Source organism: Mixophyes fleayi, chromosome 4 (genome assembly GCF_038048845.1).
Source record: "Mixophyes fleayi isolate aMixFle1 chromosome 4, aMixFle1.hap1, whole genome shotgun sequence".
Classification (NCBI taxonomy): domain Eukaryota; kingdom Metazoa; phylum Chordata; class Amphibia; order Anura; family Limnodynastidae; genus Mixophyes; species Mixophyes fleayi.
Window position 1 is genome coordinate 204884790 of NC_134405.1, and position 23552 is coordinate 204908341.

The window sequence follows — 23552 nt, forward strand, 5'->3', positions numbered from 1 at the left end:
ATATGACACTTCGATTACACTAATGTGGAAATGTGACTTTCACATTTACTGCTAACATGCATCCTACAGAATATATACATGTAAATATGCCTTTTCTTGCTTGCATATGGGACTGAAATGCGTCCAACTCTACACAGGCCCTTCATGTCTTATTTTAAAGGGATACATGTTGGTAAAGCCTTTCTATGACTTGGCTCTGCATGTCTCTAGTGCAAGGGTGGCATTTAAAGTGAAGCTGTCACCTACACATAGCGGAGGCTGCTAGTCTGTGTGTAGATCTTGTATTCCTGAAAACGTAGTCCACTAATACATGAAGAATGTCTGGTGTCATGAATACTAGTCTTGTAGAGCATCAGTAATATCTCCCAGAAAAGTCATGAGCTGCAGGCTGGTTCACTTTTCATTTTGCTACAAAGCATTCTGGTCATGTTATTTAATTTTGAATCCTGCTTCCCATAATAATATTGTGCCTCTGTGTCAGTAATTAAAACTCAGCTGCACATTGTACTGAAAGGTGTAGTGACTGTACTTGGGAAAGGCAGATCCTTGAATGTCTGCTGTTAGTAGAAATCCATAGTTGTTGGGTTATTTTGTTTGTTTTGTTTATTTATTTTTGTTAACATTGACCTTCTCCCAAGAAAGGTCACATAGTGATATCACAAAGGAAAATAGGATACAAGGTTTCAGAACACTCTGCATGTAAGGAGATGTTGTACTCCTGATGGATTGTAAGCCTGTTTCTTATGTTTTTGTTGAATATTATTAATAAAGCTTATCATTAACATTGTTTACTAATGTCATTTTCAAAATTTGGGTCTGTTTATCAAGGGAAGATGTGCCCTAAAATAGGCTTCATGCCGTTAAGGACTATTGTGACTGGGTCACTCATAAATAACTTATGGTATCAATTTATTTAAGGGAAATAGCGCAGGGTGCTGATTTATATAAATTGCCAATGCGCTTATTTTTAATATTGTATATATTCTGAGATGGGAAATCGTTATTTCTGAGACCAGGGTAGAAACTGTTTTTTCCTGTTTTTCACCTTACTAAAGGATATGCCTTATTTCTGATGCATATATCTGATACAATGAGCCTTTGTGGATGGAGGTCTTATGTGTATTGGGATGTATTTAGTATGGAAGTGTCATTGTTTAGGATTTGTAAGGTTGCTAGTGGAAACCTCCAATTAGGCATATGTGCAAGGGAGTCTGATAGCAGGAAGTGCTAACGAAGTTTTGTGATGAAGTGTTATGCCTGCTCTGGCCAAAGGCCCAGCAGGGGGTCGTTACTGTGTGGCCTTTTGCCCAGAGTGAATTTCATAGATAACTGTAAATTTTGTTAGCTTTGCAATGCATGTAAATCCATGTTTGTATAAATAGAATATATCCTGATGCTAAAAATAGCCGTGTCTGAAATGTATAAAAGGCACTAGCTTGTATGTGAAAAGTGTTCTTCTGATTTCAACTTGAACTGATCACTGGTACCACTAACCAGTGTGAGCAAATAAACTTCTTGCTTCAAGACCTGCTTGAAAACATCTTCAATATTACTGTATTCCTGTGATCTACAGATTAGACCCTAAATCTAATCCGTTCGCCGCCTGTTCTGAGGTTTGGACCCAAGCTTTCCAGTACCACTGCTCTGCCTGCTACCCAGCAGCCCTGGTCAGTGTGATAGGCCAGCGGGGGGATCCATCCACAGCAACCCTGATCTATCATGAGAGGTCAGGGGTACCAACCCAGGGACACCAGCAACGAGGTACGCTAGCAGCGTCAACTACCCAGAAGAAACTCTGTTCGGGATGCCGGTATAAGAGTCCAGTGGTGGCAGCTCCTGTAAGCCCCTCCTACTGCGACAAGAGGGTGCATTTAGGATAACGAAAGGGAACGGTAAAGTAAGCCCAGCCGGTTCCCAGCAACAACAGACGGTGGCATAGGCGGTCCATCCTGTCACAACTATCCACTAGCAATGCATGGGGAAGCCCATTTTCTGAGATAGGTAGCACTGTCCTCCTTTCTCTATTGATAGCTGTGGGTTGGGAATTGGAAAAATTATTTTTTAAAATAAAGCATTTTTTACTTTATCTTTTTCTTTCAAATGGTTTTTGTGTGTGTGTGTGTTTTTTTTTTATTTTGTTATCTTATTCATCAACTTTATATATTTTGTTGGAACTGTAAGCTGAAGTCCAGGGTTCCAGTTCACGTTGGCTCACCCATGTGCAGAAAGATCATGGATGAGCTGTCGGCCAATATGGCTGGGAATCTGTGTGCATCGCTCAGCTGGCCCAGCCACCTGTTGGCGTTTTTGGTCTGCCGAAGATATTCAATCTCTGCAATAGGAAATCCTCAAAACTACGAGGTCTTGGTAAATAGACAATATTGTTTATAAATTCTATTTATTCCAATTGAGATAGATCTTTAGGTTGACAGAGACTAGAATCTTCTGTTATAATCAAACATGCCTTTCCAAAAATGCAAGAGTTAGTGAAAGGGGGAAAAAACTAGATAGAAGAATCTAATACAGTATAAATATTTTTTTCATTTGAAACCCATATATGCTAAATACTATGGTTTTTATTGCCTTGATATTTGTCAACTAGATAAGATACTATCAAATCTTGTATAATTTACAGGTCTTTACCAACCTAATGGACATTTTTAGTTCTAGTGCCTTGCCACACTTGTACTGTGCTGCAATAATAGGTAGTTGTATTATCACAAATTAGCTGACAGTGTTGACTATAGCCTAGGTAGACTGAGCCGGGCTAAATGAGTAAATGGAGCAAAAATTTCACTGAGATACAGCTGCTGAATACAACGCTTGTAGAGAAGCAATGATTTAGCATAGCTGAGACTGGGAACACACTACCGGTTTTTTAGCCTACTATCGGGCCAATAACGTGATAAATGACTGTTCGGCCAGATATCGCATTAGTGTATATGCTCAAACAATCAATGATTATCTTTCCAAAGCACAAAGTATCATTTGATTTTTAAACCAAACTAAAATTCTCGATCAACGATGGAGCAGTAGCATTCTAATTCTGCATCGTGTATGCACTTGTGACACACTGCAGTGTCCATAGATCTCTATGGAGTGTGCAGTCATGTTCTTTTCAGCCGATGGTCATGACAGATGAAGAGCACAGATCTGAAGGGAGATCATGTAAAATGTGTTTAGTGTGTACACGTGAATTGGCAAGCTGATCAGGACTTTTTACCAATGGCTGAAAAAAAAAAAAGAAAAATCATACCTATATTGAGAATTTTCTGTAGTGTGTACAGGTTCACTAATTAGAGAGACATTGTTGACTACATTGCTGTATCCTATATTTTAAAATTGTAAAAAATATGAGGTTCTTGTATTTTCCACCAGTTCTTTAAATGCATCACTATGGAAGCCTGCAGTGAGTGCCTAACACTTCTATTTAGATGTCATATTCCACCTTCTCTGTTTCATCCCAACCTTCCAAAACAAGAATTTGACATGTTTATTAATGGGTAGCTCAGTGTCCTGTGTCATGTGGCTTCATGAATTTCATCATTGGGTTCCTCAGTCTGCTACCATGGCAACATCTGTAGCCCCATGTTTATCTGAGAGCTGTGGGGTCTGCTTTTGTCTGTGGAGGAGATGGAGAAGCGAGGTTCTCTGGGCACTACCTCAACCTCTAGCAACTCTTTCTGCATGTATTTATGTCACATCCGCCGTTTCTGTCTGTCCAGCCGTCATGTCACTGTAATCATCATACAATAGAGTAACAGAAAGATCTGCATGTCAATTGCTGACTAAATATGTATCGGTGTGTTATGTATTCGATTTCTTTAAGGGTTTGTACATACTGGCATTGAAAATGCTATTTTAAAACGTAGACAAAACCTTGTACTTTGCTTTAACAGAGCATTAGACGTGAGATCATTAACCCATCTGAAAGCTTCCCTGCAGTATCGTGTGTATACTATGTACTTAAGTCAGTGTTTCAATAAATATTCTCCATTACATTTTACAAACTGTTAACTCTTCAGAACACCGCAGACAACAATGAAATTAATGAGAAGCAAAGTAAATGCTGGTCAGAAATTCTATGTGCGGTTTCATTATTTTTTAAAATGTGCTTTAAGGACATGTTAAATGTCTAAAATTAGTGTCCCATGTGTGAGGCCAAAAGTAATAGACTGTTCTATTAAAATGCCATGTGTCTTGCAGTTATATGTAGCAATCCTCAGAAAGTTTGAGTTAATAGTGTGATACAATGTGAGATGCACCGTATGTTTGTCCTCTCTGCAGCAGCATGAATACACTGGGCTAGCAGATCACTTTACCATTATAGCCCCTGAGGGCAATAGCAGCATCGGCCAGTATGTAGGACATATGCTGGCTGTCAGTGCATTGCAGCAACTGTACTGATCTGCAAACAGATATGGGGAAAAATAACTCTTAAAATTTAACTCTAGACCAAGGGTCTTGTTTAATAACTCCACATATAAGGTTTTTGAACCCTCTAACCCATATTATTGCAACATATGGTGATAAAATTTTGTTTACTGAAATTAAGTAATTATTCTTTGTATGTAGTCTTGTTTTTGTTTGTTTCTTTGCAAACGTGGCAATATTCTTTATAGTTATTTACACCATCTGTTAGTCTTTCAACCCTTGTTTTAGGTGTGTGAGATTGTATTCTACCTCCCCAGCTGTCCTGATTTCAGCATTACAGTCCTGATTTCTGGGCTCTGTCCCGTCATCTCTACTGCGGACATGTCTGTCCCACAGTGGGAAGGTTGGAAGGTATCTTCCATTCACTGTTGCTCTGCATAGCAAGCTCTGCAATGGGACCCTGCACTGGTCTAGCGAGGGTAAGCGTTCTCTTACTGCTGCCAGCCAGTATCACCAGTCCAATGGATAACTGTACAAAGCGGGTGGTGGGGGCTCTCGTTGGTGAGCTTACCTTGGACGTCTGCGCTTGACAGGGGTTTGTTAGGGATTGGTGCTGCTGTTACGGATTCTTCGGATGTTCCGTTTGCCGATCTCGTTGTTTGTCTTTTTGTTTTTGCCGTGGCGCAGCCTGTGGAGAGAGAAGAGGGAAGGGGAGAGAAAAGGAGAGAGAGAGAGAGAGGGGGGGGGGGGGGGTCTGGAGTGGGGAGGATGGGGGGGGGGTGTGGAGGGGGGAGGATGGGGGGGGGGGTGTGGAGGGGGGGGTGTGGAGGGGGGAGGATGGGGGGGGGGGGGGTGTGGAGGGGGGAGGATGGGGGGGGGGGCAGATATTTGCGTGTGGAGAACACGGAATGGGCTGGTACCTTCAATATACTTTTGGGGCTTTAAGTGGTTTATAGCTCTTTTGCCGGTGTAAGTCTAAAGCGCTTTGCCCTGTTTACAGCCCTATTTGCACTGTATATTGTGGGGGTTAGGTACCTCCTTTGAGGGGTGTGGCTAATGGTATGAGTGGGGGGGTTAAAGAGCTCTTATATGGCTAGAGCTGAATATAGAGGCAGTATGTATTGTGATGGCCTCTAATTTATGTACTGTGATGCGTTTTAAGTGTTTGAATTGGGTGCTAAAATGGACTATGTGTGGGGGTGGTAATGTGTATTGTGCGGTTGTGTAACTTTTGCTTGGAAAGCTCTTATAAGAGCAGTTTGATCGTTGTCAGGCGGTCTCTCTGTCCTGGAGTGCGGGCGCTGCAGTCAGAGGGTTTCTGTAGCGTGTCCCGAGCGGTGTTGTGGCTGTAGTTGAAACGGGGATGCTGTTTCGCCTGGCAGACGCTTGTACCGGACTTCCGGTTTTGGTGGAGCGCACTCTGCGTTCCACTGCGGGCTCAGTTTTCTTCCTAGTTTCCCTGCTTACCCCTTCGGTCGTGGAGAGTTTGTGTGTAGTGTGGTTCTAGGGTAGAGGTGAGTATTCAGGGAGTCTCTTTGTGGGGTGTGTAGGGGGTCCAAAACGCGTTTCGTCCTTAGAAAAAGATAACCGTACGAAAGTTAAAAGCTTCATTAACAACTGACTTTGATACAGAGTGAGTGCTGGAGATTTATATAAACTATAAAATATTTTTATGACAAACTTATGTGGGCACCCCCCTTCTAATTAGTGTGTTTGGCCATTTCAGCCACACCCATTACTAACCGGTGCATAACACAAGCATACAGTCTCCCCTCATTGTCTGTCTGGGCCAGCTCTCCCCCTCCTACTGTTTCTGGTCATTGACCCCTTTCTCTCTCCCATCCCTGATGTATCATCTTGAAACCTGCTATACTGCCTCTGTGGTCATGACCTCCACGTCAGAAAATGCCATGTGACCAGCTTTTGTGGAGAAGAAATGCCGTACTTGCCACCTCTTTTTACATTCCCTCCAGGGGACCCAGGATGTGAGGTACAAGTTGCAGGGGGGAATCGGTGCGTGATTAGCATCATAAAGGCCTGCCCCCTGCAGTGCAATGCCATGATTCACAGGATACATCAGGTGGCCTTCCTCACGGAAGGACTGCTCCCATTCGAGAGTGTGATTTCATACAGTGGTGGTATGGAGATCATAAGTGAATGGAATTTGATAGTCTTGCAGTTGAAGTGATATACCACTATTTACACCCCCACTTCTACCACTGTATGTATGTGTATATAAACACAGATCAGCCACATCATTAAAACAAACTGCTTAATATTGTGTAGGTCCCCCTTCAATTCATGGACTCCACAAGACCTCTGAAGGTCTTGCGATTTGCAGTGAAGCACAAAGAGTGTAATGAGTGTTTGTAATTTTATACACTTTGCTGCCAGCATCTGCCCCTGCTTCCCTCATCATAGGCCCTACCTTTGATCTGAGTTAGCTATTTTCACCTGTAGCAAATTAATCCACTAATTGTATGCATGTTCCTATGGTAACCATTTTGAAGTGTCTATCGTGTTATTACTGGTTTGGTATGTATTTCTTATGGGCACGTATGCCCTATAGTGTATGGGACGTAGGTTAATGTAATGATTGGGCTTGTGTTGATCTTTGAAATTATGTAAAGTTAGAGCAATGCACCACAGAGAAGCATGGTGCAGTATTTTTTTATAGACAACCCTGAACATATTTTCAAAGTTGGCAAGTCTGGTAATATAATAGAAAGCTAGGCCTGAACTTCAGCCTTTTATTCATTATTCTAGTTTTACTGTGTGATGTGGACCAGAGGCGGAACTAGCGAGCTGTGGGCCGCTGAGCAGGGAAGTTTGGAGGAGGGAACCGGGTCCACAGCTCGCTAGTCCAGAATGCACCAGGCCCCATTATCTCCTTGGGCCCCGTTGGGCTGTACCAATGGCAATTCAATCACTGATGTGGACAGTATACCAACCATCCACTTAACCACTCACCCTTCTGTTTCTCCCCTGGCTCCTTTCCTCTCTCCCCGTTGCTTCACTGGCTCCCTTTTGTGCCTGACTTTGTTTACCCTCCCTTAGGATGTAAGCTCGAATGAGCAGGGCCCTCTTCCCTCCTGTCTCCATACCTGTTCTTCTGCTCCGTCTCTACTGTATCTGCCTGCTTGGAGTTTCTGAAGTACTGGTACTTTGTGTTTATTGTCCTGTACTGTTTTACCCTGTATAGTCTACTGTTTGTACCATGTTCGGCGCTGCGGAAACCTTGTGGCGCCTAACAAATAAACGATAATAATAATAATAATAATATGTCCTTACTTTGGATTATTTTAACTTGGATGGATTTGCTTTAAATTGCGTCATGTACACAGTCCCTGCTGAGTGATTATGCAAATTGTCATTGCCATGCCCCCCCACCACCCTTTCCTCCCAGGAATAAGCATGAGAGCAGCACTGCCACGGCTCTTAATACTATGCATACAGCTCTGCATCACTGAATGTGGGAAGCAGACGGCAGTGGGGGACCCAGGACAATAGATTTGGTTGTCCCGACCACAATCCGGCATGGTTACACGCTTATATTTTTGATGCTAGAAAGCACCCAGTACACTCCTGCACATTGTGTTGTATCTTCTACCACCACAACTTTCCCTGTGTCACAGAAATCTTGCACAACCTATGTTAAAGGATTTCTCTTCACCCCGGTACAGAACAATTTATTTTTAGCTCTGATGGGCTATAAACCACAGTACCATTATTTCTGTTGAACTCCAAAAATTGTCTTTTTAGCCTTTGTTCTATAGTTAGAATTAATACTTTCTCTCACGTCCCCACAGGTCCGGGCATATTCATGACCTTGAACCAGTGCAATGTGTTTTGGAACAGACAGACTTTCACATGCAGGAGTCCTAGAAAGTGAATTGACATAGATAATCAGTCCTCCATACCACCAAGGTTACAGTCTGAAGATCTACGTTATATTATATTATATTTTTTATGGAGAGCTGATGGTTTTATATAGCATGGCAAGTGACAATTCACATGAGGAATTGTAAAAATAAAATGCAAATTGCATTAAAAGATACATTGGATATTGTAAACTCCCACTGTCTCTACCCTTTACCCTCTACTTCTATTTATATATTTACAACAGTGTAAATATTTCATAGCACTGTGCAAACAGTGTAGTCTTTTTTTATTGGGGTGAGAAAAAACAGCTCCAAGTACATGTGCGTTCCCCTTTACCAGGCTCCTGCCGGCAATAGGAGTTTGTCAAGATAAACCTGTTGTAAAGGAATTGTGCCAACCATTCTATAGCTATAACCTAGGCAAGAGTTTCTGAAAAAAGTGGTGTCTGCTAGAGGGGGTATGTCTAGCTCCTAGTGGAAATATCTAGTGCTCCATCATTCATTTCATGTAATCGGTTACCCCAATATCAATAATCTCCTGCATATAATGCCCCAATATCATTATTGCTCCTATATTCCCTCCAATATTATAATTACCCCGATCAATGTCCCAATATCATAGGTCCCTTAACATCCACCCTGACCTCAAATATAACATGACCCCTATGAATTCCTTCCCTCACTTACCTTATCAGAACCCCCACCCCCACGGCCCCTTGCTGTATGCCACTCTACTGGATTTAAGTTTGGTGCCCGCAATGTCGTCTCGCAACATTCTGTGGCTTCAAATGCCTTACTGGGTCATTAAGCACCGTGTTGACTGCACACACTGCTCCATTCTCCTCAGTGTGCTGAGGATGTGACTGTGGAACAAGTCCCAGAGCAGCATAGATGGCAGCAAGATTGGGCCCCGCAGCTGCCACCTTGGAAGTTATCGCCCATGTTTGCAAATTTTGGGTATGCTAATAGTTATTGCTAGCTGAATGATTTGTGAAAAAAATTCATATCCGGAAATATATAGAGAATACCTCCCAAACACACATACCTTCTGCAAGGTACCTCAATAATCCCATTTATTTGATTAGCACTGTGTAATAATTTGACTTATTGCAGCAAAACCTTTGAAAGCCTTTTACATTATAAGACTGGAAACGTTTTGAGGGGAGCAAGTTAGACAACCCTAAAAATGACAGCAATTTCTATGTATTCTAGGATTATATAGCCAAAGTTAAAATGAATTCCTCTTAATATTTTTTCCTTGGTGTCTATATCGATGCATAGACTAAAGAGAATACTCATACTAGGTTGATAAGCTTTTACGTTTTGTTTAAAAGGACATTCTAGCCGCAATGTCAGGGGTCAGCTGTGTAGTTTATCACTATTATTACTCACTGCTTGTCTTCCAGACAGAACAGTGAATACTCTGAACCTTGAAGGGATTTAGATCTGCTAAACAATACAGAAGGAAATCTGACGTTATTTGTGTATGTAACTTGTAAAGGAATATGAAATAAAGGTGGTTGACTTTATGAAAGCCTCTAAAGTAGAATTGTGTGTTTTAAAATTATTTCTTGGCAAAGAAATTCAGCAATTTGCCTGCTAATATAGGTCATAAACTACTTGTTTAAGGTATTTTAATGTAGATATTGAGAGATTGTAAGCTTGCGAGCAGGATTCTCTTACCTCTCTGTCTGTATGTATTACCCAGTATTGTCTTATTAATGTTTGTTCCCAATTGTCAAGTGCTACGGAATTTGCTGGCGCTATATAAATAAATGTTGATGATGATGATGTCTTTCACGCATGGAGGCTAAAATAGCTTAAAAAAAAGTGTGTGTGAAATTGTCCAGCCCTATTACTTAGCACTTATTTAATCCTAATTTGTTCTCTCTTTATAGGGCATTGTACACATACGAGGATGGCACAGATAATCTCATGTTGGCAGCATCAGGGGGTAAGTGGTAAAGTCTAGATATGACTATAGTAAGAAGCACATACACCTCACAGTTCCTTATCTAATATGGTAGACAGAAATGTACAAATGTGAATGTTGCATGTGACACTATAGATTGGGCTTGGGTAACCTATGGCTCTTGAGTATTCTTTGAACTACATTGGAGCAAGCTGGGGTGATTAAACTAAGAGTCACTGGTTGTCCTGCAATTCAGTGACTACATGATGATGAATAATGGAAGCTGTGATTCTTTCTGACACATTCATTATAGAGATTCATTTCCCAGTACAAAGGGTTTAAAATGACCTGAGGGTGTGTCTCATAGAGGACTTCTACGGGGCAAGTGTAAGGTTTACCATGTGTTTAGTAGTGAATGGAACCTGTGTCTGGTGTTTAACCAAAACTCAAAAGAATATGACTAAAAAATGTCATTTTGTTATAGGATATTTCCAGGCTAAAACAAACAAGGAAAAATTAGATTTTGACCTGCATTTAAAAATCTCTGTTTGTGCCAATGGGAATGTAGAGTGGTTCTGATAATGGTTTTCAAAAACAGATTTAATTGATTCCCACTCCTCACTACTGATCATATTCCAGTTCCCATGGTGTCCAAGCTCCCAGGAAAGTGGGATAAATTGGATGAAAATATAAATGGACCTATCTACCATAACTGATCACTACATCTAGTGTACAGGTTGTCTTGCATAAAAGTACCACTAGTAACTCACAAATATACTTGCAAACGTTTCAAGATCTTTACAGAATTGGAAATGTTTAACTTCCAACTTCTTGAATTGAAGGTCTAACATGGCTGATAAGAGAAGGAATAGCTTAATATCATGACTACATTATACATAACTAGAGAATATAGAGTTTCAAATATCCAGTAGGAGAACCCTTCTCCCTATAAGGAAACATCGCTTCCATGGAGCAGTCTGATGTCATTGCCTGATACAGGGAAAATTTTAACGCTTTGAAAGCAGATCTACTGATGTACTGGCACCATCTTTATGCCACGGCTACCTTCAACAGCCATTTAAATGTTCTCCTGCCCTCTAGAATCTGGTGGCAGTATGAGGCCGCTGCTGGTGAAATGCACCTGGAGGAGAATGGTCTGTTTATTGCGAGTGCTTCAGACTTGCTAGCATTCCCAGAGGTTGAAATCTGGATTATCTATCATTTAGACTTGTGTTCCTCCTCTGCTGGGTTTCTTATAAAGTGCCTATTACCTGTCTCGCTCAAGGTAACTTTGTTCAATTTAAAAAAAAAAAATTTTTTTTCTTCCCATAGTCCACAAAAGGTGTACAGTGTTCTTGCTGAGATCTTCAGGTCTTGACCTCTCCTATGTTTCTTCCAGGTGGAGGTTTGCATGACCTCGCCAGCCACTTTGAGAACCAGAAAGTGATGTATGGATTTTGCAGTGTGAAGGAGCCCCATGCAATGCTAGCTCGATATGTGCTCATCAACTGGGTGAGGAGAAAGCATGACTCAAACAGAAATGGAACAACTGTCCAGATATTAACTGTATATAGAACTCTGCCTCAGTATTACTTTAAATATGTCCCCCCTCGTGGAAATTGCAATTTAAAGAAAAATCTATTAAGTGTCTATTTTATTTTTTGTTTAAGAGGAGCAGGTAAGTGACTGTATGTAAAAGTATAAGCAGTCTATCATGGTGTAGCAAACACACACGTGATGGTATATTTGTACAGAGCCATTGTTGACTTTATAATTCACTGTGACCTTCCTCCATTTTAATATAATAATCTTAATGTATTACTTAAAAATTAATGAACAAAGACATTAAAGTCAGAAAATAGCTTTGCTATAACACACTCTGGAAATGATGCTTTGTGTTTTTCATGATCATATGAACCTCAGCTGCCTCCTAGCTTGCAGAAATTTGCTTTAAATTCTGCATATGTCAGATACCATACAGCACAGGTGTGGTAGCCATAAATCGTGTACTGCTTAAAATGTGACATGTATCATGGAATCTTTTTGTTTACTTTATAGTCAGATATGTGGAAGGATTGCTTGATTGGATGAACAAAGCTGGATTGTGTTCCAGAAGTTGTAAGAAATTCACATCAGTTTGGCATTCATGGTACAAGATAATCCATAAGTGGTCTCTAAAACAGAATGACTCACATGTTCGTAATGAAGTGAAATGAAGAAACGGCACCTTTTTTTTAAACTTTGTTTTGTCCCACAAACCATTTAAATGCGTCTGTCTATCTATCCTCCCAACTGTGAAATAGTACTTTAGTCAGGTTCCCCCTCCCCAAGTTCACCACAATTTCTTGTACTGAGCAGGGTCCTGGTTTTGACCTTTGCCACTACTTATGTCTCCTTAGCATGATATCCAATGCAGCAGCTAGAAGTAAAAGCTTGCTGATGATTGGTGGATTGCATGAAGTTGAGGCATGGACACTGCTCAATATAAGTAAAGATGGGGATCACCCCCACCAAAGTTCTGTTTGAAGGGGGCAATAATTATAAAGTGAGTAGCCCCTTTTACCAATGATGTATATAGTATACCATTGGGTATGGTTTCTTAAACATTCTCCCCCTGGACCCAGATTGCCAGAGAATTATGTAGAAGCGTTTCTCAGTTAACACATTTCCTTTACACTTGACCACTTAGAATATAATGGTTATGATTTTGTAGGGGTAAAAAACTCAGTTGGATATGTCAGAGGATCTTGAACTGTATGGTCTTTCTTTGAATGTTGGAACGGCTTTGTGTACTTCGGCCATCATTCAGCAGTTGCTTACAGGACTTTTGATTTGGAACAAACTTCCAAACAAAGAGTCAGTCTCTAAACCACAGTTTATAAACCCCTGATTTATTATAAATAGCACAATTTTATACAAAGGTTACATAACAAGATTTCGGACTGCAGAATTATTTGTAACTGAATCTCCTCTGTATACTGTTCAGCATTGTAATAAATATAGAACTGGTGGCTGTAAGCATAGTCAATGATCATATATTTATATGTGTGGTCACATTGATGCCCCCTAGTGGCAATAGATTTAAAACGACTAGCTATTACTCACTGCAGTGTTTAACAGGGAAGGTAGCTTTTTTGGAGAGACCGTTGTGTTTAGCATACAGGCACAATTTGTCCACCAAATTAAATGCAGGATTGCAAGGTAATATATTGGTGTTTTGTTTTGAGGTCATTGTCAAATACACCAGTTGTAAACTGTTTTAAATCTTCTCTACTTGAGAACTTGTAACCTAATTATTGATTGTCTCACAATGCACAGACACCTATTTGCTGCTGTTCACGTCCATGTTACATGTTTGTATAGTGTTGTGTACAATGTGGAACCTCATTCCTCAAAGCTTGGCATTTAAGCATTTGCGTTGTTTTCTGACTTAGGTTGGTGAAGATGTACCCGATGCCAGGAAGTGTGCATGTGCCAGTCACGTAGCACAGGTGGCAGATTTTTTCCAGGTGAGGATTGTAACTAGTGAACAGTCTGGCGTTAGAGCTTATAGACTTAGCTTTGTGGTTACTGGTGTAATGTAAGTATCAAGAAGAAGAACTACCCACATTGGGGTTTGCTTCCCCATTTTCTTACACCAAGATGTCCAGTTAAACTGTGTAGCTCGCGTTTGTTTGACGCCAACCCCCCCTTAATTTTAAGAACATTTGAACAAATGAATTCAAGCAAACTAGAATTAATTTCAGCAGCACTGAATGTAAATAAAATTAGCTTTTGGATAGCAAATACCAATTAATGTATTATACTCTAGGTCTGACCGTAATGGTGACAGAATGTACTGTTTTAAAGATTATTTTTCTCTAATCAGATTAGACTGTCAGATCTAGAATTCCCTTCCCCTAGGGGGTATTCCTGGACATGTCACTGGGCATTCTCTTGGCTACATGAGCTTTTAACTTTCCCATCACTTTCCCTTTTTAAAACTTGGATTCTCTCCGAACCTTCTTATGCCTATCTGAGTTACTTTTGGGTTTGGTTTTATGTTTTGGAGTTTTCTTTTTTGTATATTTTCCTACTTCACCTCATGCTACCAAGTGATGAATTAATATTTTGTTCTGTTGGTGATCTCATTGTATAGGGTGTGGATGTCATAGTGAACGCAAGTAGTGTGGAGGACATAGATCCTTTGGCCATAAGTCAGCGTTTGTCTAATGGCTCTGGGCGACTGGCCAGTCCTGTCCTTCAGCGGCTGCAGGTCCGAGAAGAAGGAAATGGTGATCCTGTGGTAAGTAGAGACCAGTGTGGAGTACAGAATCATGGGTGTTATATCACTATAGGAAATCCAACATTTTATCTCTTCCGCAGGGAACCAATTATCAGAAGACAAATGCAGCTGTGGAAATGAAACGGCTCAATAGGGAACAGTTCTGGGAGCAAGCAAAAGTAAAACTTTTTTTTTTTTTTTTCTCCCTCCTCTTTCATTTGATCATATATGTTATGTTTAGATGTGATCTTCAATAATTCAATGTCTTCTAGGTCCTTTAACAAACGGGCACCAATTCAGACGAATTAATTTTGTCAACATATCAGCTGATGTCTTGGTATCGGACATTTAAATCCTAACTTATGTTTTTGTTTTTTTTTAAACCATGCATATTTCGTATTTTATCCCCCCCACCCCCCCCTTGTTCTGAAAACACCTGCTCTACACCATGACTTTATGGCTTCATGGCCTCAACGCTTGCTACATTCCTTCATCTTTGTGGCTTAGGGGTGTGACTCCATGATTTAGTGACATGAGTGGATTGGAGGCTAGGCCAAAAAATTTCCCAGTTACCAAATTTGGAAATGACTAGATAAATTAAATGTATTCTACCTGTATTTAAAATATTGCAGTGTCCTCTGTATGACTGCTTTGGATATGTTTTCTTGCCCACCTCTCTTGCTTGATTTATTTGTTTTTCCCTCCCTCACTTACACTGCTATTGCTTTGTTCCTATCAGAGAGAGGAAGAGGAGAGGAAACAGGAAGAGAGGCAAAAGGCACTGGATGAGAGGCTTCGCTTTGAGCAGGAACGCATGGAACAAGAGCGGAAAGAGCAAGAAGAACGTGAGAAACGTTACCAGGAAAGAGAGCAGCAAATAGAGGAACACAGGTACCTGCTTTCTTTAACCAAATCAGAGACTGTGTATAGACACGGACACGCTATATGAAAAAGTGTAGGGTATTATTCATGAACACAAGTACTGGAAAATTGGGCAAAACTAATGATTATAAAGTCATGGTTGGTTTTGTTTTATGACTGAACAAAGAGGCAAATGCGTAATGTATTTTTCATATTTTGTTAATCTTTTTCATATGCAAAAAAAAATATGGTGATATGGCTAGAACATATATATAGTTTTTTTAAATTGACTTGAAACTAACTGTGTATGTTTAAAAATCACTTTAGTGGTTGTGTTGTCTGGTTCAATGACAGAAGGAAGCTGCAAGACGAGGAGGAAGAGGAGACAAAAAAAAGGCTACAAGGCAACTCTATATTTGTGAGTGAATCTTTGAGATCTAGGCCATTTCCACCACCCGTAATAAACCAGCAGTGCTTTATTATTGTTAATAGAATTGTCTGTTTATACCCTGCCAGATGGATCAGAGAGATGACGACGAGGGGGCAGAGCAGAAGAGGACAGAAAGTGAAGTGGAGGTAAGGCTGGTGGTTTTTACAAGGGTAAGACGGAAAAGACACTTGCTTTTGAGTGCAGCAAGATTGCTTGGTGCCAGGGGCCCTCAGCTGATCGTGGAGGTCGGTAGCGGGTGTGTCCCCAAGACTACCACAAAAATTGTTTGGTATTCTGTTTTATGTATTCTTTTCCCTGGTGTTGCTATTGCTAACTGCTGCCACAAAGCTGCTTATGAGCCGGGGAATGGACTGAGTGCTGCTAGGACAACCAACCATCAATAAATACTGTCATTGTTAGTGCAATGTGCACTCTCATTCTCTGCTGGAGTTCACTGGAGAAGCAGCGAAGAGCAAAGGTGATTTTAATAAACCATTATGGTGAAGATTGTTCACATGTGGAATCTGTAACCTATTTAGACATTAGGGTGGCCATTCCCTGGAGACTTTACCAATCCTATAGTGATCCAAAAAGACAGGACTTGTTACTACTTTTTTTTAATTATTTTTTTTAAGCCACGTAATTTTGGTTCTCAGATGGCCGTCCAGCCGAATGTGTTTCATCATTCTGCAGCGCCTGCAGTGGTTACACAGTAGGACATATGTGCATGGCAGAAAGTTCCCAAATTCCCCAGGATATTGCCTTCAACATTACTATATATATATTAATAGGTTGAACATTATACAGGTGAAGGTAAGGTAAGTAAATTCAGAAAGCAACACACATTGCAATAGAACTATAAGCATCTGGCTGAAATGAATTTGATTCCTACAGTCATTATCTATTGCACATTGTAACATACTGTTCAGAAGGAAATGCCACACATGTAGACAATCTGTGCATTATATGCCTTGGGTGCTAAAGCTTCTTGGGCTAGTACTGGTTTGTATGATCGCATGTATTACACCTGTGCATACAGAGGATTGAACTTAATCGTTCTAGAGTTGTTTGGACATTCATAACGGCAGTTTCCACATGTTCCTTCCCGAAGAGGCAAAGTGTGCTTTCACTAATTGGTTTTTCTTGTTTCCACTCAACAGGAAGCTGCTGCCATTATTGCGCAGCGTACAGAGAATCCCCGGGAATTTTTCAAGCAGCAAGAGAGAGCCACATCTGATGGCAGTATTTCATTGTTAACCCCTCGGACGGGTATGTTCAGGCAGATGAGTGCATGTACCCAGTGATTGCAATTTCACGCGCAAACATTTACTCCATATTAAAGATAAATTTACATTGAAAATAAGATATTTAGTATATTTGATTCAAACATAATGCACACAAATTTGCCCATCTTTGCTCTGCTAAATAGACTCTTAAGTATTCACATGGCCCAAATACACAGCCAGCAATATGATTGTCTTGAGCGATCAAAATCATCATATTTGAAGGAAAATCATGATGGCCAATGACGCGATCGCCTTGTGTGCAGTCCCAGGCTTGAAGGAAATGTGGGGACCTCTACAGTCCATTCAGTCCGTCTGCCAAACATGTTCTGAACTTTGCAGCCTGCAGTGTGTGAGCAAATTGGGCACAGATATGGGCGTTTGGCACTAGGGCTCAATGTATGGCATCACAATGTATGTGGTTGGCCTGATGATAAATTATATTTTTATTAATGCTTGTGACGTCAGTGAGTGTCTGTCTCACAACTGCACTGTTTTGTATTTAAGGGGCCCCATGTGAGCTAGAAAGGCTATGTTTGTTTGCATTGTTCTGGAGTTGACATTTAACATTCACTCCCATAGAAAAAATGTACATGGGTTTTTTTTTTCACAATTACTTGCATTATAAGGTTTGTTTAAAGTAAATTCAGTGCAAAGATTTATGATAATTAATAAGTACACTGTAGATGACCTACAAACAAAACTGTATGGTTTTTATTTTTTGTGCGCTGCATATTTTTTGTTCTGTAAATGTGTCCATTATGCTCCTGCTATTAATGGGAAATAAACGGAAGCGCGAGTTTCCAAATGATGTATTTTCTATTGTATAAGGATGTTTTGTTGTATTATCTGGTGTTTTAGGCTTGGCACACTTGTAACAAGTGAAATGTCACTAATTTATATTAGTAATCTTATTGTCTTCCTTCACTTGAAGCGGTGAGAAGCTCCTCAGAAGCAGGACCACCTCATTCTCCTGAAAAAGAACGGCGTAGTAGTCTGGGTGAAGAGTGGAATAAGGCTCTGAGTTCAGAGCAACCTGTTCAAGATGGTGCATGGCAACCACAGGGGCTCACAGAAGATGTTTTTATGGAGACAAGAGATGAGGATGTGGGGTTCCCAGCTGCTCCTCAGTTGACTGGGAGTGAGGAGGAAGCTGTTATGGAGCTGGGAGAGGTTGACTTGATGTCCGATGAACATCCACCTCCAAAACAAGAAGCATCTAGTCTCCTGGATCTGTGGCAGAATGATGAACCCCAGGAATCTACGTGGACAGATGGCAATTTGATGACTTCTCATGAGATCATCCACACAGAACAAAAGGCTCTTGGGGAAACAGAGGTTTGTCCTCCTATCCCTGATGATAATCTTCTGAATTTTGAGGAGCTACCACAACCACCCCCTACGTTCTGTGACATGGAGGCAGAGGAAGATCCTCAGAGTATCATTCACATTGAGGGTCCTCATCAGATGACTTTGAGCTATCAGCATGCATTGCAGGAAGCTTCTTGTCACCAGCCAGAACTCACAGACTCTCTGACGAATGGGGAGACATCACAAAGAGAAGGAACTCAGGTGTGCTAAAAAATCTAATCTCCGTACTACATAAAAAAAAATGAATATCAATATTAAATAACTATTGCATTCCTTGCCACAAAAATGTTATATTTCTTCCTTTTTGAAAAGTAGCCAATGCTTATTGTTTAATTAAACCCTGACTATCTCCTTCAAAATATATTTTGCTTTAAATCCGCAAGCTACAACTAATCAAACATGCAAAGGTTGTATCTTGGTATTTTATTTTACCTTCCATCAGTTGTACACATAATATAGAAACCCTGAGGCATTTTACTGAAAAAAAGATGCATTTTTACTTGGTCCACTAAGTGGTATATTTACTAAACTGTGGGTTTGAAAAAGTGCAGATTCTTGCTGTCTTTTTAGAATTGGATCAGAATGTACTAAATAAATAACTAGAATTTGGTTGCTATAAGCAACATCTCTACTTTTTCAAACCCGCAGTTTAGTAAATGTACACCTAAGTCATTATTGCAAAGAAATTTTCTTCTCACTGATATTCGTTTATACACACAGGGAAGACCTTTCAAAGCCTATATAACAAGAATATGATTTTAATGCTGACTGATCTCCTACATGGCAGATGTATTCTATTGGTGGATGACCACAGGCAACTTTTTAAAAGTTATTAACACTCAGGAGAAAACCTCTTGTGTGACCCGATGAATCATTTTCCAAGAGTTCTGGTCACAACACTTCAGTAAATGATTGCAGGATGAGGCGCAGTGACACTAGTCGCCTTCTCCTTCCTTTTTGCAATCAATGCGTTTTTTCCTGAAATGAACAACTGCACGGTGAGGAATAGGTCGCTGGCTAGGAGCTAGAATGTGAGGAATGGCCTCTCAAACACTGCAATGTCATGTGATTTTATAGCAAAATTATCAGCTGTTCATAGTCTAGCTCAGGATTGAATTGAATGTTGCTGTATTTTACCTAAAACCTTCATGTCCTTTTTGGCCAGTATTTCAACCTATTAAATGTCATTTCTTTGTTATGTGTGGCATAGGGCCCTGACATAATGCAGCCAGTAATGATGGCCTAATTGATTGCATGACATGTCCAACATTAAAATTAAAGACTATTGGAATGAATAAATAGTATATTATTAGATATTGTGACCCATTTTATCAGACAAACCATTCACTGGTCCATTTTACTACATAAACGTGGGAGATAGATAATCGCTTCTGGATGTAAAATGATGTGTAAAAGAACATGGCTGGTATTCTCCGCAACACTAGGTGATAACATTTTTAGATGGTTGTCTATTGTTCTGCTACTTGTATAATAATTCATTTGTTAAGCGTGTTTATCTAATGCCCATCAAATAAAAATATATGTTAATCAAAAATGGTACCAAATGAAATCTCTCTTCTGAGGGGAATAACAACTCTCTAAAATTTTCTTTGACTTTTGAGTATAATTATTCCTGGTAAATGCCAAAATTGTCCTAGTAATTAAGGTACAAATGACTCTGGTCATGAGGAGATTAAGTATTTACATCAATTCTTGATGAGAATTTTTGCTCCATTTGTCAATTAACCAGGCTTAAGCTTCATAGCCTATAACAACTCTGAGTCAGGGGAATAACTAGAAATGAGTGAGCCCCATAGATGAATGTCAAAGGGGCCCCAAGGGTTCTGTGGTGGGACTTCTTCCCCTCAACTGCCTTGCAACTCCACACCTATCTGCACGTCCTGCTTAGAGGATGATGACCTTTCCTCGTAGCAGAATTTGGATCTCTAGAATACAGATTTACATGCACAACATTCTGGGGCTTCAAATGGCATTTAGTATCTGTGGTCACATAGGGAGCTTACTAAGCCAACTGCGCACACCATTCTATTTTCTGGATAGCACGTTCAGAGAAAAACAGGGCCCAGAATATTAAAGGTGGCAGCTATATAATTGTCCCGGCAGTTCAGGGGGACTGGATTGGGGCCTGTAACGGCTGCTATCTCAGTTGGTTATTATACAGCTACATATTTGCAGCATAGTGACAGGATATTGAAACAGTGGTAGAAAAGCTACAATGTATACTGCTGCATCTCCACATATCTAGTGATACTTTTTTGCTAGCACAAAATGGTAGACAAAGATGACAACTGTTCTCTTGATTAAAGATGGGCTTTAACATCAGCATAATTTTGCACAACTGTGTTGGTGTCCATTTAACTTTCGCATTGCATTTAATTTCATAGGATAGAGATGACTGCACTGATGTGACTGCTGATAAAAATAGGATTTAGTTGTTTGAGGGGACAAAACAGCAATATATAATATTCTAACATGTTATGTTCAGAGCTGTACTTTTGTTTTTTCTTCAGTCGTCCGTCTAATTAGGTGCTTAAACTGCATAATATTTGTGTTAAGGTTGAAAGAGAGAGTGTGTCTAATCGTGTTTAATGCATGTTTCTCCAGGCAAGTGAAGGGTATTTCAGCCAGTCACAAGATGAAGACTTCGCTCAGCCAGATGACATGTCTGCAAAAGCTCCACCTCCAGTGTTTTACAACAAACCACCAGGTAACCGCAGAGGTCATCTTGTCTTTCCTCGGCCAGACCTGGCTCATGTGGGGTTTTGTTTAATGTGGGAGATCTCTGTAGCTGGGGATAGTATTTATTCTTGATTGTCCCACAGGAATCTATAGCTTTTTTTTTTTTTTACTCTTCCTCTCTGCTGCTCATTGTAGTGTTAGTCTAACCTCCCTTTTTAAAGCTCCTTTTCTGTGCATTCTCATTGTTTCTTTGCCCATCCATTCTGCCTTTTCTGATACCCTCAACCCTTCTGTCATTTCTTCCGCTAACATACCTCATTTTATTAGTGTAGCTTTATCACCATGCCACCTTCACTAAACAACGTCTCACAAATGCTTATGGAAGCACTGCCTGGCTTGCTGCATTTCAATAGCGATTAGGCCTGGGAGGGAGGGGTCATACACCATTTCTCCCAGCACTGGAATTGGTTGCCCCTGGCAACCTTGGGAAAATAATGTGCCACCAGGCAGCCTTTTATATACTCTTGTGAAACACTACAGGTAGGAATATTTTTTATTTGCTAAAATGACCCTTTAACGTCTGCATTTTTAGAATCTTGTCGTTTAGTAAAGGTATTTTCAAATTTACTTTCTATAATCACACAATTTAACTTCTTTCTTGCAAAATGTAACCACTGCACTGCAAAGAGATTCGTTGCTCAGATGGTGATTTAAAGGGAAAAGTCAAAATCTAAAAAGCATTGTCCCTCAAGTGTCCCTCATTGTTATCACTCTGTCCATTTTTTCCTGGCATTTCTGCTATAGTATTAATGTTCAGGCAAATATACACCTGGTAGGGAGCAGTCAGCAGGATGGAGACTATGGAAGACAAATGAGGGTGGTAGAGCTCTCTGGACTGTAATAAAGCCCCCTCTTATATGTACTGCTGTTCAAAGAGTTCTCCATAGTAATATAATGGGGAAGAAAAGTAAGCAGGAACTATTTTCAGTTACCATAAAGGCTCCTTAATTGTTTAGTGAACAAGTAGGTGTGTTGTTAAAACATTGACTGATGAGTGTGTTTGTTGGCCCCCAGACTAGACAGTACTTGTTGTCTATTTCAGAGATTGACATTACATGTTGGGACTCTGACCCTGTGATGGAAGAAGAAGAAGATGACGAAGAGGGAAGAGGCTTTGGTGAAAGTGCTTAGTAAACCTGGTCTCCTATTATACGTGCCCAAAACGCGTGACAAAGAAAAAATGTGACACAGCCGTGTGACAGAAGTATTGTAGTAATGGCTGAGGCTTCTGCACCTGTTGGAGCCATGCTAGTAAGACCCTGTCTACTTCCCCCCCACTCTTTACCACCATGTGAGATTTTGGGGGGTGGGAGACAGACTGTCCCTTACTTTTCCCTCCTTTCAGTTTATTCTTTTCTATATATACTAATGAGCCAGTCGTAGTCTTACTGGCTTTTCTCTACTTTGTTTGACAGGATAACGGAGATTGCTATTACTCCTAGGTTGAACAGAACTCGTGCATCAGAGCCAGGAGCAGCAGCCTAGCGCCTGGTTCAGTCAGTGTTATTAGCTGGAATAATCACTATAATTTTTTTTTTTATTTTTTTTTGTTGACCAGCCTGAATCCCGACTGCCTTTTGCGTTCGGATTGAAGGATGCAGAGAGGATTTCTTGTTGTAGTTTTATCTTTGTAACTTGTTCCTGCAGCTTTTTTTGAGGAAACAAAATAGAAACTTATGGCAATAATTAACCCTTTAATACTCCTGCACAACCCTACAGGGCAGGGAGAGGCATATTTTCTGCTGTAGCACTCTCCTCCCTTCCATAGTATTAATTTGCTCTGTGTTCCTATTTATTCCCTGGATGTGGGGGTGCTATGCCTTGTACTCGGATCATTAGCTCCTGCTGGTAGGTTGGCGGGAAGGAGGGAAGTTGTGCACACAGAATTTATTTCCCCCCCCCCTCTTCTGTTGACCACCTCTTTGATTCATCATTTCATTACCTACAGCAAAGCTTTTTTTCTTTTTCATGTTTAGTACTGTTCTGAAAGCACAACACTGTACAGACTGTGCTCGTGTGTTAATAAAGGAGTCTGGATCCAACTATATAATGTTGTTGTTGTTTGTTATGTTCAGGATGTAAAATTGCCCAAATAAACTAAGAGTAATATGAATAGTATATGTTGACTTTTAACCAGGGGTGCCAAGGGGATGAGGGTGTCTGGTATATAAAGCGCCAGGCCTGGGCCTGCCTGTGTAGCGGGAGGAGACACCAACCTGGTGTAGTCACCCCTCCTTCTGTGGCTATGGAGTTGTACCAGGGCCTGAAATTCCTTTTTGCAGCCCTGCTCTTAACTTCGTAAAATGGATGAGATGCCTAAAGACAGTGGATGCAGTCATTGTGGGCTGCTCTAATGCTCATGCAAAATTCATTAAGAACCAGTAAAGTTGGGTCTATGGAATGTTAGTCGAGCAGA

At 40.5% G+C, this 23552-nt stretch overlaps 1 protein-coding gene across 4 annotated transcripts in view; it reads left to right on the plus strand.

Moving 5' to 3' along the window:
• The window catches only part of DBN1 (drebrin 1), a 47037-nt gene extending 23851 nt beyond the window's left edge, over positions 1-23186 (plus strand). Inside the window, exons 2-13 of one of the 4 annotated variants that reach the window (XM_075209170.1) lie at positions 10154-10209; positions 11567-11679; positions 13602-13676; positions 14306-14452; positions 14533-14610; positions 15171-15322; positions 15620-15710; positions 15785-15868; positions 16883-16991; positions 17940-18577; positions 21002-21104; positions 22179-23186. In XM_075209170.1, coding sequence (XP_075065271.1) covers positions 10154-10209; positions 11567-11679; positions 13602-13676; positions 14306-14452; positions 14533-14610; positions 15171-15322; positions 15620-15710; positions 15785-15868; positions 16883-16991; positions 17940-18577; positions 21002-21104; positions 22179-22267 — 1735 coding nt within the window. In that variant the 3' untranslated portion in view covers positions 22268-23186. The remainder of the gene's footprint in view (positions 1-10153; positions 10210-11566; positions 11680-13601; positions 13677-14305; positions 14453-14532; positions 14611-15170; positions 15323-15619; positions 15711-15784; positions 15869-16882; positions 16992-17939; positions 18578-21001; positions 21105-22178) is intronic. The other 3 variants (XM_075209171.1, XM_075209172.1, XM_075209169.1) reach the window with 3 other exon arrangements.
• The last annotated feature ends 366 nt before the right edge of the window (positions 23187-23552 follow it).